The sequence below is a fragment of the Phyllostomus hastatus genome, unplaced genomic scaffold (assembly GCF_019186645.2).
Source record: "Phyllostomus hastatus isolate PE091 unplaced genomic scaffold, TTU_PhHast_1.1 phas_contig_1162, whole genome shotgun sequence".
Classification (NCBI taxonomy): domain Eukaryota; kingdom Metazoa; phylum Chordata; class Mammalia; order Chiroptera; family Phyllostomidae; genus Phyllostomus; species Phyllostomus hastatus.
The window spans coordinates 8927611-8942973 of NW_025333537.1; the positions used below are offsets into that span (position 1 = coordinate 8927611).

Genomic DNA, 15363 nt, shown 5'->3' on the forward strand with positions numbered 1-15363 from the left:
CAACCGATTTGGCCCTTTGGCGCTGACGTTACGGATTCTTCAAAGGAGACTTTACTAACTGAGGTATTCAGTATCGCAGTGTTTCAGATTTACATCATTCGAATACGCATTACAGCCCCACTGGCGCCAGGGCCAGAAACCAGAGACAAGGAATATGGTGGCGGAGGAAACCGAAGACGGTCCAGCTCGGCTCTCCCGTGCCTTCACTGCCTGGGTGGGAGGGGAGGGCGGGGACAGAGGTGCCCAGTGGACAAGCTGAAGTCCTGCCACTTCAACAAGGTCTTCCTCCCGACCCGGCCAGTGGGGAGGGGGTCCGTCTGTCCGCCGAGGCCTGGCGACTCCGCAGCCCTGGCCCCACGGGGTACATGTGTGGTCCCACAAACTGCTCCAGCCGCCGACAGAGCTCCCCGACCCGCGGGGAATGGGCCTCCGGAGAGATGACCAGAGCTCCCTTTGAGGAGTGGGCTGAGGAAGATTCCGGAAGGGAGCTATAACTCCTGGTTCCTGGCGTGCCCAGCAGGGACCGTGGGCCAGCCCGCGTGTGGTAGGACCCCACCGACGGCTTTGTGGCTGGCATCTTGTTGAAAACCCGGAACCCTTCTTTGACCGCGAACTCCCAGGCCAGGTCAGACAGGAGCTCAGTCAGCTTTCCAGTGTGTTCAGTGGCTGCCAAGCTTGCTTGCCCTAAGCAAAGGAAAACAGTGATTACTCCCAAATAGCCCTTGATAATAATATTAGCACATGAGGAGACTGTTATTCCATTAGCAGCTACCACCATCTGCTGAGCACTTGCCAGGGATGAGACGTGGTGTTAAGCGCTTCGCCTGTCACTACAGCTCATTGGATTCCTGGGGCAACGCGACGGTTTTCCTCCCTCACAGACAAGGATCTGCGTCCCGGGGGGATACGTGCGCACACCTTCACTAGTGGCCTGGCAGCCAGAAGTCGGCCTCGGCTGGCCTGTCTCCTGCTCTGTATCTGTCCTTTTCCTAAAGAAACTAGAATAAATCAGTAACACCCCAAGTTACTTCTGCGGGCACCGGGGGCTACAGGAAGCCGTGTGCCGCCCTGGGCTGCCCGTGCTGTGAAACCGCAGCAGCAGTGTCTCAAGTGGTTCCTGGGCGCTGTCGTCTTAGATGGACACCGTCACCCGCATCACCAAACTCGCTCTAGCCCTGCTCTCACCGCCTCGTTTGCTTTCTTTAACAGGCTCGCCAAGATTCTAAAAGGATTTAAAATTTTTTTTTTTAAATCTAGGTATTGTGTACATACACCCTTTTTATAAAGTGTGTAAGTCTGCAAGTTCAGCCAGGTGACCACCGCCACTATCAAGATACAGAATACTCCCATTGGCCCTGAACTTCCACGGTGCCCCTTTGTACCCAGCCCTCGCCCCCAGCCCCTGGTAACAGTATCTCTGTTCCTCTGGCCTGTCTTTTCCGGGGTGTCACAGATACATCACAGGGCACGCAGTCTTTTCGGCGAGGCCTCCTTCACTCGGCGTGGGGCGGCTGAGACCCGCCGGTGGTTGTGTGTGTGCACCGCGGGCCCTTCTACAGCCGCTCTCCTGGGCTCGAAAGAGACTCCCCCTCATTCTCTGTGGGCCTCCCCGGGGGCCTGTTTTTCTTCTGGCTCCTCCCATGGCCAACTTCTCATGCAGCGTTAGTGTTAAAGATATGATACTACTCCTTAAACTAGGAACCAAATCCGTTGGCTACGTAGCAGAGAATGCAAACCTCTAGACCTCAACAAGTCTTTATTCAGCTCCTGCTGGGTGCTGGGTGTGGACCTGAGGCCGAGGGGGCCAGCTGGGGCGCAGACAGCCGCCTTCCCGAGGTCACTGACACGCGGGGAGGGCCGAAGAGCACGCGTGGGCTACGTCCCCCCTCATTACTCAGACTGAGCGCACCACTGCGGACGGGAAGACACCTCCTTAGCACGCATTGTTATTCGTAGTGGTTTTCTTTTCCTAACAGAGAGGACAAAGTGTTTCCTTAGTTTTTTTTCTCCTTGACTGGATCTTGATTTCAGAGTGCTGCTCTCTTTGTCTCTTGGCAAGCCACCTGTGTGAGCTGGGGTTCATTTCATTTCTGGTATATTTTTCCCCAATGTAGTTCCAGCAGAAGAGACCACATCACTGGCCTGTTCTGAAGTTGTAGCCACAAGCACCTTTTCCTTTCTAGAATGTCAGCAGCCACCTACGAGGAATCTAGTCTTCCGCACCCACTTATTACTAGAGGACAGTGACCCTTGGGACAGGCCGGTGCAGACTGCGAATCAGTCCCCGGGCTCTGGTCACTACTGTCCTCCTCCCAGTCTAAAGAGCTGAAGTCTCCCGTGAGTGTCACCATAGAGAGAATGCCTTCAGAACAAATGCTCCTTCTCTCAGCCCCCCTTTCCAAGGCCACACCAACATCTCAACTGTTCAAACAGAACAACGATTTTAGAGAAGGTGGATGTACAGAAATAATACCGGTGTTTGTATAGTTGGGGTTTTTTTTGTTTCCTCCCAATGAATGTTTTTATAATAACTCCCCTGCCCCCTTCACAGGAGATATGTTCAGGACAGTACCAAACTCTCTCTATGTTACGTTTTTTCTCATATGTACCTTTTCACTTAGAGAAAGTACTTTACAGCTCCTCTCTGGCATGTCTGAATTGCCAGCATCACTACTCTTGCGCTTTGGGGACGTTACGAAGTAAAATAAGGGTGACTTGAACACGAGCGCTGTGACACCACACAGTGGATCTACTAGATCTAATAGCTAAGACGGCTACTGAGTGACTGACAGACGCGAGTGTGCGCAGCGTGGGGACGCTGGACACAGGGATGGCTCCTGGCCCCGGGCGAGACGGAGCCCACCGGCAAGAGATTCCATCACGCTGCTCAGAGCGGTGCACAATTTAAAACTTACAGGTTGTTTATTTCTGGAATTTCCCATTTAATGTTTTCAGACTGCCGCTGACTGCAGGTAACTGACACTGCGGGTGAGGGCACTTCTGCACACTGCCCTTTCAAGGACAGATGTCGCTGGTTTTGTGTGGGAAAAGTCAGCCACTCACTCCGGCTGGCTGGCTTCCCAGTGAGGAGGGAAGGGAACGCACCACGAGGCCTGGGGGAGCCGGCGCCCGAAAGGCAGTGCTTCTGTGCCTCCTGCAGTGGCAAACGCCAGCTGTTCTGCCTCCGAGCCCAGAGGAGCATGAAGCCAGCCAGCGGCTCACAGGATCTTGGAAACTGTCTAAATGGCTTCCTGATGGGCAAATTGAGGACAATCCAGTGAAGTTTATAGGTGTAGAGACTCCAGAACGAACAATGCACGATCGACTCAGCTATCCCCAGGCACGGGAGCAGAACCCCGCGAGAACTCAGCAGCCCCCAGGAAAACGTCTACTGGCAGCCAGGCCTGTCCCCCACCTGACGGTGGGCTTCCACTGCAAAGCCATGATGAAAACTGGGAACTGGTGGCCTGGAGCTAATGCTACCCAAGGGAGGGGAAAATACCATTTCCCAGAGTTCCTGCTTATCAAGACTGCTATTATCAGATCAGGAAGGGCTAAACTAAAACCCCCCTAGATGCTGGTTTTGGCTCCGGACACGGTTTCGCTCATGACTTTGTATTGCCAATACCACCGGGCACAGCACCTGGCTTAGCAGAGGCTCGGGTTCTTGTGAATGAATGAGTATTCAGTTCCCCTACTGCACCTGCTTTCCTCAGAAGAACATGGCCACTTGGCCAAGGGCGACAGGCCACCAGAAACCTTGGGGTGTCGATGGCCATGAAGCTAAGACGTCCCTGTAGTATTCACAAACCCACTGCTGGGTTTCTGTCTACTTGACTTTTGTTTTACTTTGCGTTCTGGAAAACGTCAAAGGTACACAAAAGTAGAGGGAAAGATATAATAAGTCAGCAGATATCTATCACTCAGCTTCAACAGTCGTCAAAGCAAGGCCAATCTGTCTCCTCCTCTGCCCAGCCCATCGGCCCAGGGCTCTTCTGGAGTAAACCTCCAGCATCACTCTTCGCTCGTGGATCTGAACGTGCTGGATGCGCTTTGGTCCACTTCAGCGATCGTCCTTGTGCCGCAAGTTCCCCACTGTGAGCAGGTGGGAGCCTGTTCAGGCCGGCCCCGGAGCCCTCTCGCTGTGACCCCAGCAGTCTTCAACAGCTTCCTTGCTTTCTGGGACGAGATGTTCCAGGTTCACCGTGCACATATCCTGCCCTAGACCTAAACCCGCCACTTCTCCGAAGCATCCCGGCTGCTTTCGCTGGGAATGGGATTTCGAGATTTTAATGTGAGTAACTGGTTGTGCTTAAAGCTACTGGGTTAGTCACTTTCTAGATTCTCTCTACTTTCTGTTTGCCTCCCCTCTACACAGGAAGCCAACTTTGATCTGCCTTTCTATATTCTTAGATAATTTAGGGTACAGATTATTTTATTTGCTACCCTAAAATATTTAGAATTAAAACTAATTAACATTATGCCATCCCCTCGTGCATATGAAAACACTATACAGGTGATGCATGTACCTACGGCACACACTCAACCAGCCGTCAGTTCTAAGTCCCGGGAACAACACGTAACTTTTCTTCTCAAAAGTTCAAACTGACAAGGTATAATCCAGAACTCCTAGCCAGTGCAACAGAGTACTCTTCCGTGTATGCAAAAGCACCCTCAAAGGAAACACACTAATCCTTTCTCCTTCAGCAATCCTCTTACCGGGCAATTTGGTAACGTCTACACAAATTTGAAATGCACATACTTTTAGAAAACCCAGGAATTTTAATTCTGGGAATTTATCTTTCAGATATATTCACTCATGTGTGAGAAAGGATGTTCACCAACCACTTCTTATGTGTGATTGCAAAAATCTGCAAACAACCCAAATATACATCAGTGGGGAAGTGGGGAAGTAAATTACAGCATATCCACACGATGGAATGTGCTAGAGAAATCGAAAAGAATGATGGAGATATACACCTACTCATATGAAAGGTCTCTGAAATGTTAAGTGAAAAAAAGAACAAAGCAAGGTATTTGCCTTATGAGTTGTCTCATATACATACATCATATCCTACACACACAAACATACACGTTTCATAGGAATTCTTACACATAAATAACTTAAAATCAAGGCACTGAAGTAGGATGACCACATTTTTATAAAACTTGGAGAGAGAAGACAGACATACAGAGAACACTGGGTGGCCCAAGAAACCTTAACACATTGTATGCGGGAAACGTATTTATACGTTTTACGTTGACTGGTAGTAGAGCGCATGATGAAAACTACCCGCAAACAATGTGTTAACAGTAGTGTTTGTCTTTGAGGAAGGGTGCTGAGAAGAAAGGGAAATGATTTTATGTCCTTCTACGTGATCGAATTCTTATCGTATATGTTTTACTTTAAACATTTTTGTACATTATCTTAATAATTTCAAAGTTGAAGTATTTTAAAGAATACAACTATGTGATATACACCTAAAGACAAGGGGTTGAATGAATGGAATGGAAGGTTCTGGCCGAGCCCACCCCTCTGAAGCCGCTGGGCGTCTCCAGCGGGAGGAGCAGGCTCAGGCCTCCCCGTTACCTGGGAGCGGGCGCTTGTGGACCCCCTGCACGCCTGCAGCCACCCGGAAGAAGGAGAAGGCCATGTAGAAGTTCCAGTTCTCGACGGGAGGAATCCCCATGTGAAGGCAGTACATCCGGAAATACTCCTCTGCAGTGGGGATGCCCAGCGGAGTCAAATCTCGGCCACCCAAACCTGCGGGGACAGAGCCGTCCTGGGCATTCGGTGACCCTACACTCCTCTGTGGCCACAAACATTTAAATTCTGAAAATCTCTTCCCCCATCGGAAGTTCGCTTCACAGCTGGTTCAAAGGATTAGCTCCTTATTTCAAAGGCCCTTCCTTCCTCAGATGGCTGGGGTCCAGATGTCAAGCTATTATTCCTGAACTGGCTCTTAAAAGTTTCAGACTAAACTGTCCGTCAAGGAAGGAATGAGGGGCCTCCAATTCCATTTGGACAACAGTTCAGTGTGGACAGCTGTTATTTTCGATCAATCGTGATAAAGAATGCTAAAGAGAAAGATCCCACCAAATTATGAAAAAGAAAATCGCAACAAATGAAAAACTTTACAGATTTGCTTCATTTGTAACATATTCATAATTTAGAAGCATGTAATATATTCTATTGCTAGGAATTTATCCTAAGAGTATATACTGTGTGTGTATACAGTATATATGTAAATATATATTATAAATATATTACTACAAAGATGTTCTCTGCCTTTTTTGTGAGGGTAGGGGTAAGATACAAAAAACTGAAACAAATTAAACATTCAAATAGGAATCAAACCAAATGTCTCAATTAAGCTTACTCTATACAATACAATCAATGCTAGGCTGTCATTCAAAATGATGCTGAAGAAGAACTACTGACATGAAGACATGTCCAAAGTGAATGATTAAGTGAAAAAAATCCAGATCATGAAATGATATAATGACATTTTCATTAGACAAATGTGTGTATATACACAGGAAAAAAAGATGACAAGGTTGGCAGTGGTTATCTCTGGGATTATTGATGATTTTAACTCTTTGTTACCTGCTGGTTCTTAAAATCTTTAAATAAACCTGTACTTTTAAGAAATTAAATAGAAATTAGTTGTGTAAAAGCACAAGAGGTGCCTATATGCATATCCTTCTCACTTCAAATGCCCCTCCACCCACTTCCCTTCGCTGTGACAGGGATGAATCCCAAACGCTTTTCTACCCAAACCACCGGCCCAGTCACAGCTGCTTCCCCCGAGTCTGCCCAAACGCCGTGAGAACGGAGCTGGCTCAGCCCTCCCCTCCCTCTCCCCATCAGCAGTCCCTACCTGGCCGTGTGGGAAACTCGGGTGGCAGGTAGTGAGCCATGCAGCTGTGGGCCACATCCACCAGGGGGTCACCCAAGGTAGAAAGTCCCCAGTCGAAGACAGCAAGCACCTCGGTCTTTTCTGGATGGAACAGCAGGTTGTCCAGCCTGAACAGGCCACAGAAAGTACAGAGAGAGAGCCCTAAGAAAACTGACCACTAAGTGTGCTCTGTGCTGGGCACCTTCCATTTGCTCCTCCAGATGTATCCTGCCCCCCCTGGCCCCTCTGTGTCCCTGGAGCCTGGGCTGCAGGGGCTGTGGCCGTATGCACTGGCTCCCTTGCCCTCTGGCTCAGCCGGGCTCAGCCAGTGGGACCCCAGCAGGAGATGGGAAGGGACTAGGCATCGGCCAGCTCCCTCTCAGACGGCTGAGGGCCGGCTACACTCCTCTCTGGAGGGCCAGAGCTTTGGTCAGATAGTCCCCAACTATATGCTAACCTCTCGGGGTCCTGGTAATTCCTCTTTCCCTGTGGTGGTTTTAAAACAGGCACGTCAATTCTTTTGACACTCCTTCCACAAAAGGAAGCGTCTAATTCGTCACCTCTGGAAGTGACTTGATTCTGACAAACATGAGGTTTGTCCAGAAAAAGTCCAGCCATTGTTAATATAATGGGAACAGCTAGCACAACATCCATGTAACCTGGAAGCCAAGGAGAGTGGACTGGAATGTGCATGCGTGAACAATGATGACTTCACCGTACTAGTCAGTGGGTGGGGGGTAGACACCCTCGAGTGAGCATGTGTACTGTGTAGCTGTCACATTCAAAATGACTGAGCAAGTAGAGCAAAAAATTGCATCAGATTTTGTGTTAAGCTTGGACATTCCCCCATGGAAACTATCTGCATGATTTAGAAGGCTGCAGCTGTGGGCAACTGATGACTGGCAGTTTCATCACGACAGTGCGCCCACTCATACATCACGTCTCGTGCAGAGTTTTTTGTGAAACAACAAATCACCCAGGTGATTCAGCCGCCCTACCGCCCAGATGTCGCACCCGGTGACTTCTGACTTTTCCCCAAACTAGAATTACCTTTGAAAGAGAAGAGATTTTAGACCATTGATGAGATTCAGGAAAATATGACAGGGCAGCTAATGGCAATTAGGAGAACTGTGTGAGGTCCCGGGGTGCCTACTTTGAAGGAGACTGAGGCATCATTGTTCTATGTACAATGTCTCTTGTATTTTCTTCAATAAATGTTTCTACTTTTCATAGTACACAGCTGGATACTTTCTGGACAGACCTCGCCTACTGCAGATGGAAGTGATGCTGAGTGACACCTGAGATTCGGTCATCAGCTCCTGCCCAGCCCTCTCTCTCAGAACACACACCTTTGCAGCCCTGAGCCCCCAGGTAGGAAGTCCAGCTAGCCCGAAGCTGCCACATTGGACAGACCATGTGGGAACCACAAAGAGGCAGAGAGAGGGGCCCGAGGAGTCTAGCTGTTCACATCTCCTGTGCCCCAGTGCCGGGCATGAAAGTGGGCCCTTGGGTGGTCCCAGCCCCCAGCCTGAGAGCCAGCCACCCAGTTGAAACAAGCCCTCCTGTCCCCAGATTGCAAATTGCTGAGCAAAAATCCTGCTGTCATTATTGTTTACAGCCACACGGTTTTGGAGGGGTTGGTTATGTGGCAATAACAACTGGAGCGCACACTGGCCCCTTCAGACCTAGGTGTGGTAATGACACCCGTGGCTGCACAGGACAACCCCCAACCCAAAGGCCTGTTTGTGGAGCCAAGGCTGAGAAACCTGGCCTTAAAAGGCTCGTGCAGGGAGACCCTCTGTAACAGGGATAAGTCACAGCTGTAAACTGGGCCAAGACCAGCTGCTTCATTTCCCCTTTAAGATGCCCTTCCCATCATTTTTCACACTTTCGGAGTCCCCCCTCCTCATAACTACCTGAAGTCCCCGTGCACCACCGTGATCTTCTGTTGACTAGGAAGATGAAGCGGCAGCCACTTGATGAGCCGCTCCATCGCCAGGATGGTGCTGGTTTCTGAGGCCCGATACTGCTCGATGCAGGTTCGCACCTGGCGTGTGATACAGTCCCCTGGAGGAAGAGGGTTAGAGCACGGTGTGCCATTCCAACAGCGTCCAGAGGTTTCGGAACTCAGCCAGGGCTCTGAAACCCCCTGCAATGCTCTGTAGCATCCTTGTCCTCTGATTGGGCATTTCCCACAGGCTGCTGCTGCTGCTGCGTTTTGCCTTGGCTGGATCAGTGTGGTCTGGGCCTCGTTCCCAGCCACGTGGCCTCCAAGCCTGATCCCTGTTCCTCTCTGAGGTCCTATGAGCTCCCTAACAGCCTTTAGGAAATCCCTTTTTGGCCAAACAGTGGTTGGCTAAAAGCGTGGACACTGTGGCCAGACTGCCTGGATCTGATCCCAGCTCTGCCATTCTCTCTGTGTGCCTCGGTTTGCCCTGACCAGTGAGATGGTCCTCACGTGTTGCTGGGAGGACAGCACATGGACAGCCCCTGACACTGTCCCCAGCATGCAGTAAGTACTACACCAGGATTTGCTATTTTTATTTGGTGGTTTGGTAGGGAACCCAAGGGATACAACAGTTGAGGAACTTGCAAGTTCCATCTGAGACCGAAAGGAATTCTGGAGTTAACCTGGCTCCCAGTCAAGGTCTTCAGTTGATTTAACTTCTCTGAGTCTCCCTCCCTTGCTTCCTCTGTATCGTGTACTGATACTAATTTCTGTAGGACTGTCGTGAAGGCTACACGAAATCCCTGTGTGACGTGCCCACAAATACAGAGCTGGCACACATAGACGCTCAGTGAATGGTGGGCATGATTACTGTCACCGTTTTTGTCAACTGCCAATTACTGATTATCACCATTATTATAACCAATGATAATGTGTCAGGTCCCCCTCATCTGAGAAAAAAATGGTCCCCAGAAACTAAAGACGGGGACGGAGAGATCATGCTCCTTCTGTGGAGTCCACTGCAGGCTCAGAGCGTCTGGACACCTGCCCGGCAGAGCATCCAGCTGGGCCGGGAGGGGCGAAGGTCCGAAGCCACAGGAGTTTAACCCGAAACGAACCAAGCCTTTAGAACTAACTTCCAGCTTGCAGAGTCACAGGAAAGAGAAGACAGCAGTAAATGAAACCATGAGGAAATAATCAGGACGACTCCACGAGAGGGCACGTGGGAGGGGCCGTGCTGCATGCCTTAACTGGACCCTGATTTGGGGAAAACCCTCACTTAGAGGATATGAGGGTGATAATGAGAAAATGTGAATGTGCACTGGGTTTTAGCTATTCTGGGAGAATGGTGCATTTTCTCAGATGTGATAGTGGTCCTGAGGCACATCCCTGTTAAAGGAAATGCATACTGAAATATTTAGAAATGAAGTATTAGGGTCTCTACAACTTCGCTAATCATAAACATACACGCATATTTAAACAGACAGATAAACACTATGGCAGAAGTTAACCATTGTTAAAATTAGCAGTGGGTGCATACAGAGTGGGGCAAAAGTGGGTTTACAGCTGTTCGTATGGAAAATAAACAATAATTAACACCTAAGAATAAACTCGGTGTTTTGCATACTCTAACTGTAAACCTCCTTCTGCCCCTCCCTGTATAGCTATTCCTTGTACTATTTCACATTTCTGTAAGTTTGCAAAGGACCATATTAAGGGGAATACAGAACCGCAGGAGCTGAGCCGCTGTGGAAGCAGCCCCTCCAGGACCCACCCGCAGTCCCTACACCCCAACCCAGCGCCGCACACACTCCCTCCTCCCGGGAAGCGGGTGCCCCGTCCCTGTGTCCCTGGCTCTGCTGGTCCCCAGCAGGCCTCCTGCCCAGGCACCCAGGCGCCCTTCCCTCCAAAGCAGCCTGCCCCTCTGGGCCGAGAAAAGGGAATGATGGGCTCCCTGCTGGTCCTCGGTGGAAAAGAGCTTTGTAATAACTAGACTGTGCCCAACAGATCTTTGTCAAAAGTTCCTTTGGATTAGAAATCATGATTGTGTACTTTTTAAAACAAATTTATTCACAGGCTCAAAATTAAAATGACAAAAGGGAATGCAGTGAAGTCTTTCTCCTGTCCCTTGCAATTCTTTTTCCCCAAAGGTAACCTACGTGACCAGTTTCTTAAGTGTCATTTTAGAGAGATTCTTCACTTCTACGTACAAACATTTACATTTGTTCAAACACACCCTCTTTTATATGAATGGTAGTATATTTGCGTACATATAGCCAGTGTCCTGCCCAGCAGCGGGTTCTTGGTAAAATTTGAGAAACTGCAGAGTTCTTGGAAAGGAAGAGCTGATGCCCCCGAGGCCGGGTCAGTGGATCTGCTCTGCGATGACCCTGCTTTGTGCTGTCAGGCTCACGCACAGCCAGCGGCCCGGGCGGCAGGCCCCGGCCACGTGAAATCAGTCAGATTACTGCTTTGTCTCTTCAGTATCAAGAGTCATAGGTCAGTGTCAAGAGCATCAAAACAGTCTTGCTTAAAAATAAAAGACAAAGACTTCGCCCGGCACTCAGGAGAGCCTTCCTTAAGTTGCTCTCTCCACGGTGCGCTGTCACAGGCCCATCACTTCATCCACCTGAGGCCGGGCCTTCATTCCAAGCACTGGGACAGCTGCCACCTCATTTGCTTTTCACATCAGCCCTCTGAGGGAGGCAGGCAGGGCTGCGTTTTTATTATTATTATTATTCTTTATGTATATTCTTACCAAACCTTTGCTATTGAGAAAACTGTGACAAAGTGATGTGACTTGTCTAAGGCCACCCAACAAATTAGCATCTAACTTCTGGTCTGATGCTCTTTTCATCTGAAACAATGGATCAATACTGGTGACATCTATTGTCTTTGCCTGGGCCCTGTCCCTGGTAACTAGGGCTGCCAGACAAAATACAGGATGCCCACCTGCATTTGAACTTCAAGATGAACTATGAATACATATTTCCCAATGAGGCCACCAAGATGGAGGGGCACCCCCACTGAATGTGTACCTCTGGTCCACAGGTTAGAATATGGGGGACGATATGGATCTGGCTGGACTTGGAAGGAGCGAGGCGGTGAGGAACCCCCCCAATTTGCATGTGAGTTTAGCAGGCCTCCTCTGTTGTAACAAAGTAACTAAACTACTAGTGCTGGAGACCCAGATCATGCGCGTGTGCAGTGGTGGAACCTGAATAACTTGGCAGAAATATGTTAGGAAGTTGATGCACTTTGGACACATATTGCAGCCTCTGATACAGTCCTATAGAAAACCAGGCATGCTTTGGTTAAAAGCAGAAAAAAAAGGAAAATATAGCTTAGCTGACAGATGCTTTGGACCATGGTCAGGAATCTATACTGGTCAGATACTCTTGGGCTTTGCAGGGTAGAAAAAGTGAGACTCTGGCTCGTGGAGGCGTTTCTGCATGCAAAAGCATGCAGACAGTTGTGGTCGTGGTTCTAAAACTGTGCACTTGTCAAGATTCACAGGATGCTATGGTTCAACACACCTGACTTAAAAAAACTGACAATAAAAAATGCTGGCGAGGATGAGGAGCAATCGGACCTCTCGGACATTAAAAAAAAAAAAGCAGAAACTACACAAACAAAACACCTTGGCATAATGGCATTTTAAAAATCTGTCTCTGCTGAAAGAACACTTAAGGGAAAGGATGAAAAACAGAGAAGAAAGTGTCTTAAATGACCTTGGCCAGTGTCAAGAAAAAAGACATTTAAATGATCTAGTGAGACAGAAATTGCAGGGAAGAGGGATTCTGACTCCACGAAGGGACTGATCCCAGGACAGAATGTTCCGGTGAGTGACATCCACATTAGCATGACACTGGATTTCCCAGGAGAAAGTGAATAAGCCCACCTCAGGTCTAGCAGCCGCCTGGTGCATTCACACCCTGACACCACACAAATCCCGGAGCAGAGGCAACAGCGAGGAAACGTTCAGCACGGAAGACGAGCGGCCTTGTGCTCACCCTGTTTCCCGTAGTCCTCTAGGCCCGCAGCCTGGAAGTCCACACTGTGGATTCTGCACAGGACTCTGTTCATGGCCGTGTACACGGCCCGCCTCTGGCTGGGCTCCAAGCCTGGCAGAGTGGGGTCCTTGTAGACGAGGCCTGGGCAGTACTCCATCAGGTAGAAGGGTGTGCCGATGATCCTGCGAGGGGCAGACACAGTCAGGGTGTTTCCAGGGCCTGCAGTGTGGCGGGCTGCTGGTCACGGCACCGCCCTTTCCATCCTGTGTGGGCCCTGCGGGTGCCGGGGGAGGATTCGGACCCAGAGTGCTGGACATTTCCCTTCTCCTTTGCACGTGAGCACGAGGGGTTAGAAGCACTCCACCCAAACCAGTTTACGCCCACACGGCCCTGTCCGTACTCTTGGCCAACATGCTCCCTTCTCTTTCCTTTGGTCCAGGGGTGGAAGCCATTGGAGCGGGTTTAAGGTGGAGGACACAGGAAAGCAGCAGGTTGAGAGAGCTGGCTGTGGAGTCAGAGAGAACTCCCACCCCTTCCCAGCAGTGTGATCGTGAGAGTCACTAAGCCTCTCTGAGCTTGGTTTTTGTTTTTAATCTGTAAAATGTCAAAGGGCAGCTGTAAGAATTGAGAGAGCAAATGTATATGAAGTGCCTGGCATATGTGTCCGGCACTTCCAATGAGGGTCCAGTAAATATCCCTTATTCTTCTTAATGTGATTTTTATCATTATCCAGTGGTATGCATGGCATAGATACCACCCTACAGAATTAAGGTGGCACACTGAAATGTTATCTTTTGCTCATTATTAGAAATCAGTTCACTACTCTAAAAAGTTGTTTTGAAACATCTACCATTATTATAACTTCCCCTGATTTCACAATCAATTGTGAAACACAATTGTATGTTTCAATTGTACAAACACACAATTGTATGTTTCACAATTTTCACAATTAAAAAGTTAGGGAAAAGGGACAAACTCAAAAAGCATGTTACAAAGCAGTTTAAAAGTTCAGAAAGCCTATAATAAAACAAACAAAAACAACATAAACTAGAAGGACATATATTTTTATAATGTTAAGAAAGATGTTTTCTATCAACTCTCATAAAAGCGGGCATTTCTTTCTCGCTCAGGATAACTGAAAGACCTGTGAGCTTCCAAGGGGTCGCTGTACAGTCTCTCTTCTCTGCCACCCAAATTTGTCCTCACTGTGACAGCCTGGAATCTGACTTAGTGTGTTACCGTCTCTTCTGCAGCGAATGTTCAAGGGAACAAATCAACCTGAACATTACCTTGAATCCTCACAGAAGTCGAGAACTCTGGGGACAGGCACTCCAGCGTTCGCCAGGGCTTTCATTATCCTGCCAGAACAAAGGGAGATGAGCGTCACTGCTGGGTGAACTGGTGAGACTTCCCTTCTTCTTCTTTTTTTAGTTAACTGATTTTTAGAGACAGAGAGAAAAATGTAGACTTGCTGCTCCATTTACATACTCATTCATTGGATGCTTCTTGCACGTGCCCTGACCAGGGATCGAACCCATAACCTTGGTGTCTCGGGATGACGCTCTAACTAACTGAGCTACATGGCCAGGACTGATGATGAGGCTTGCATATGATTATTTTTCTGATTTAAAAATTAGTATGTGCAGAAATGAAAATGTAATTCTAAAAAATATTCAATTGACCCAAAAGCAGACAGGAACAAAAAATGGATGAAACAAACAAAAAAGAAATAGTGAAATTATAGACCACCATCAAACATCTCAATAGTTACATTAAGTTGAATACACTAAACGTTCCAATTAGAAGACAGAAATTGTCACACTGGATAGAAAAGTATGCTCTATGTGCTGTTCATAAGAGACAAACTTTAAATATAAAAACAAAGATAGAAAAAAGGTAAGAGAAAATGGATGGAAAGGGAAGTACCATGCAACCGGTAAGCATAAGAAAGCTGGTATAAATACATTCATAATCAGGAAGAGAGCCCAAGTATTTGGAAATTAAGTAATACTTTCATATTAGCCATGGGCCAAAGAAGGACTTAAGAGAAATTAAGAAATATTTTAAAACTCTAATATTTATTAAGCTAAATTCATTGTCAAAAACCTTTTCTTAAAGAAAACTCCAGGCCCCAGTGGCTTTACTGGTAAATTCTCTGAAATATGTAAGGACGAAACTTTTAAAATTTTTAAACAGGAAAATAATCTTATCACCAGTAACTCGCTGCTTCTTTTGATTGCCTGGTTTCCTTTCACCACATCACCACTTTGATCAGAAGACCCAGATTTTCCTTTGGGGAGCAGCTGTCCCCCACTATAGGTCCTCCTGGTTTGGGGGGACTGGCTGACCCCACCCCTGGTTCCAGGAGTGGGCATAAAACCCAGAGATGGCCAATCTGAGCAGAACACCCTCCTGACTGCAGAGACCGGTTTGTTCAGGGCCAAACCTGTGACCCATACTGGGCAAATGGGTCAGTCTCAGGGGGCATGCTGGAAAGATCCTG

General features: G+C 48.3%; 1 protein-coding gene across 1 annotated transcript in view; it reads right to left on the reverse strand.

Annotated features, from left to right (window-relative positions):
- Positions 1-15363, reverse strand: part of ACAD10 (acyl-CoA dehydrogenase family member 10) — a 39772-nt gene that overhangs the window by 7862 nt on the left and 16547 nt on the right. The window contains 6 exon segments of the mRNA XM_045843617.1: positions 294-684; positions 5591-5764; positions 6882-7027; positions 8816-8966; positions 12861-13042; positions 14150-14218. Coding sequence (XP_045699573.1) covers positions 294-684; positions 5591-5764; positions 6882-7027; positions 8816-8966; positions 12861-13042; positions 14150-14218 — 1113 coding nt within the window.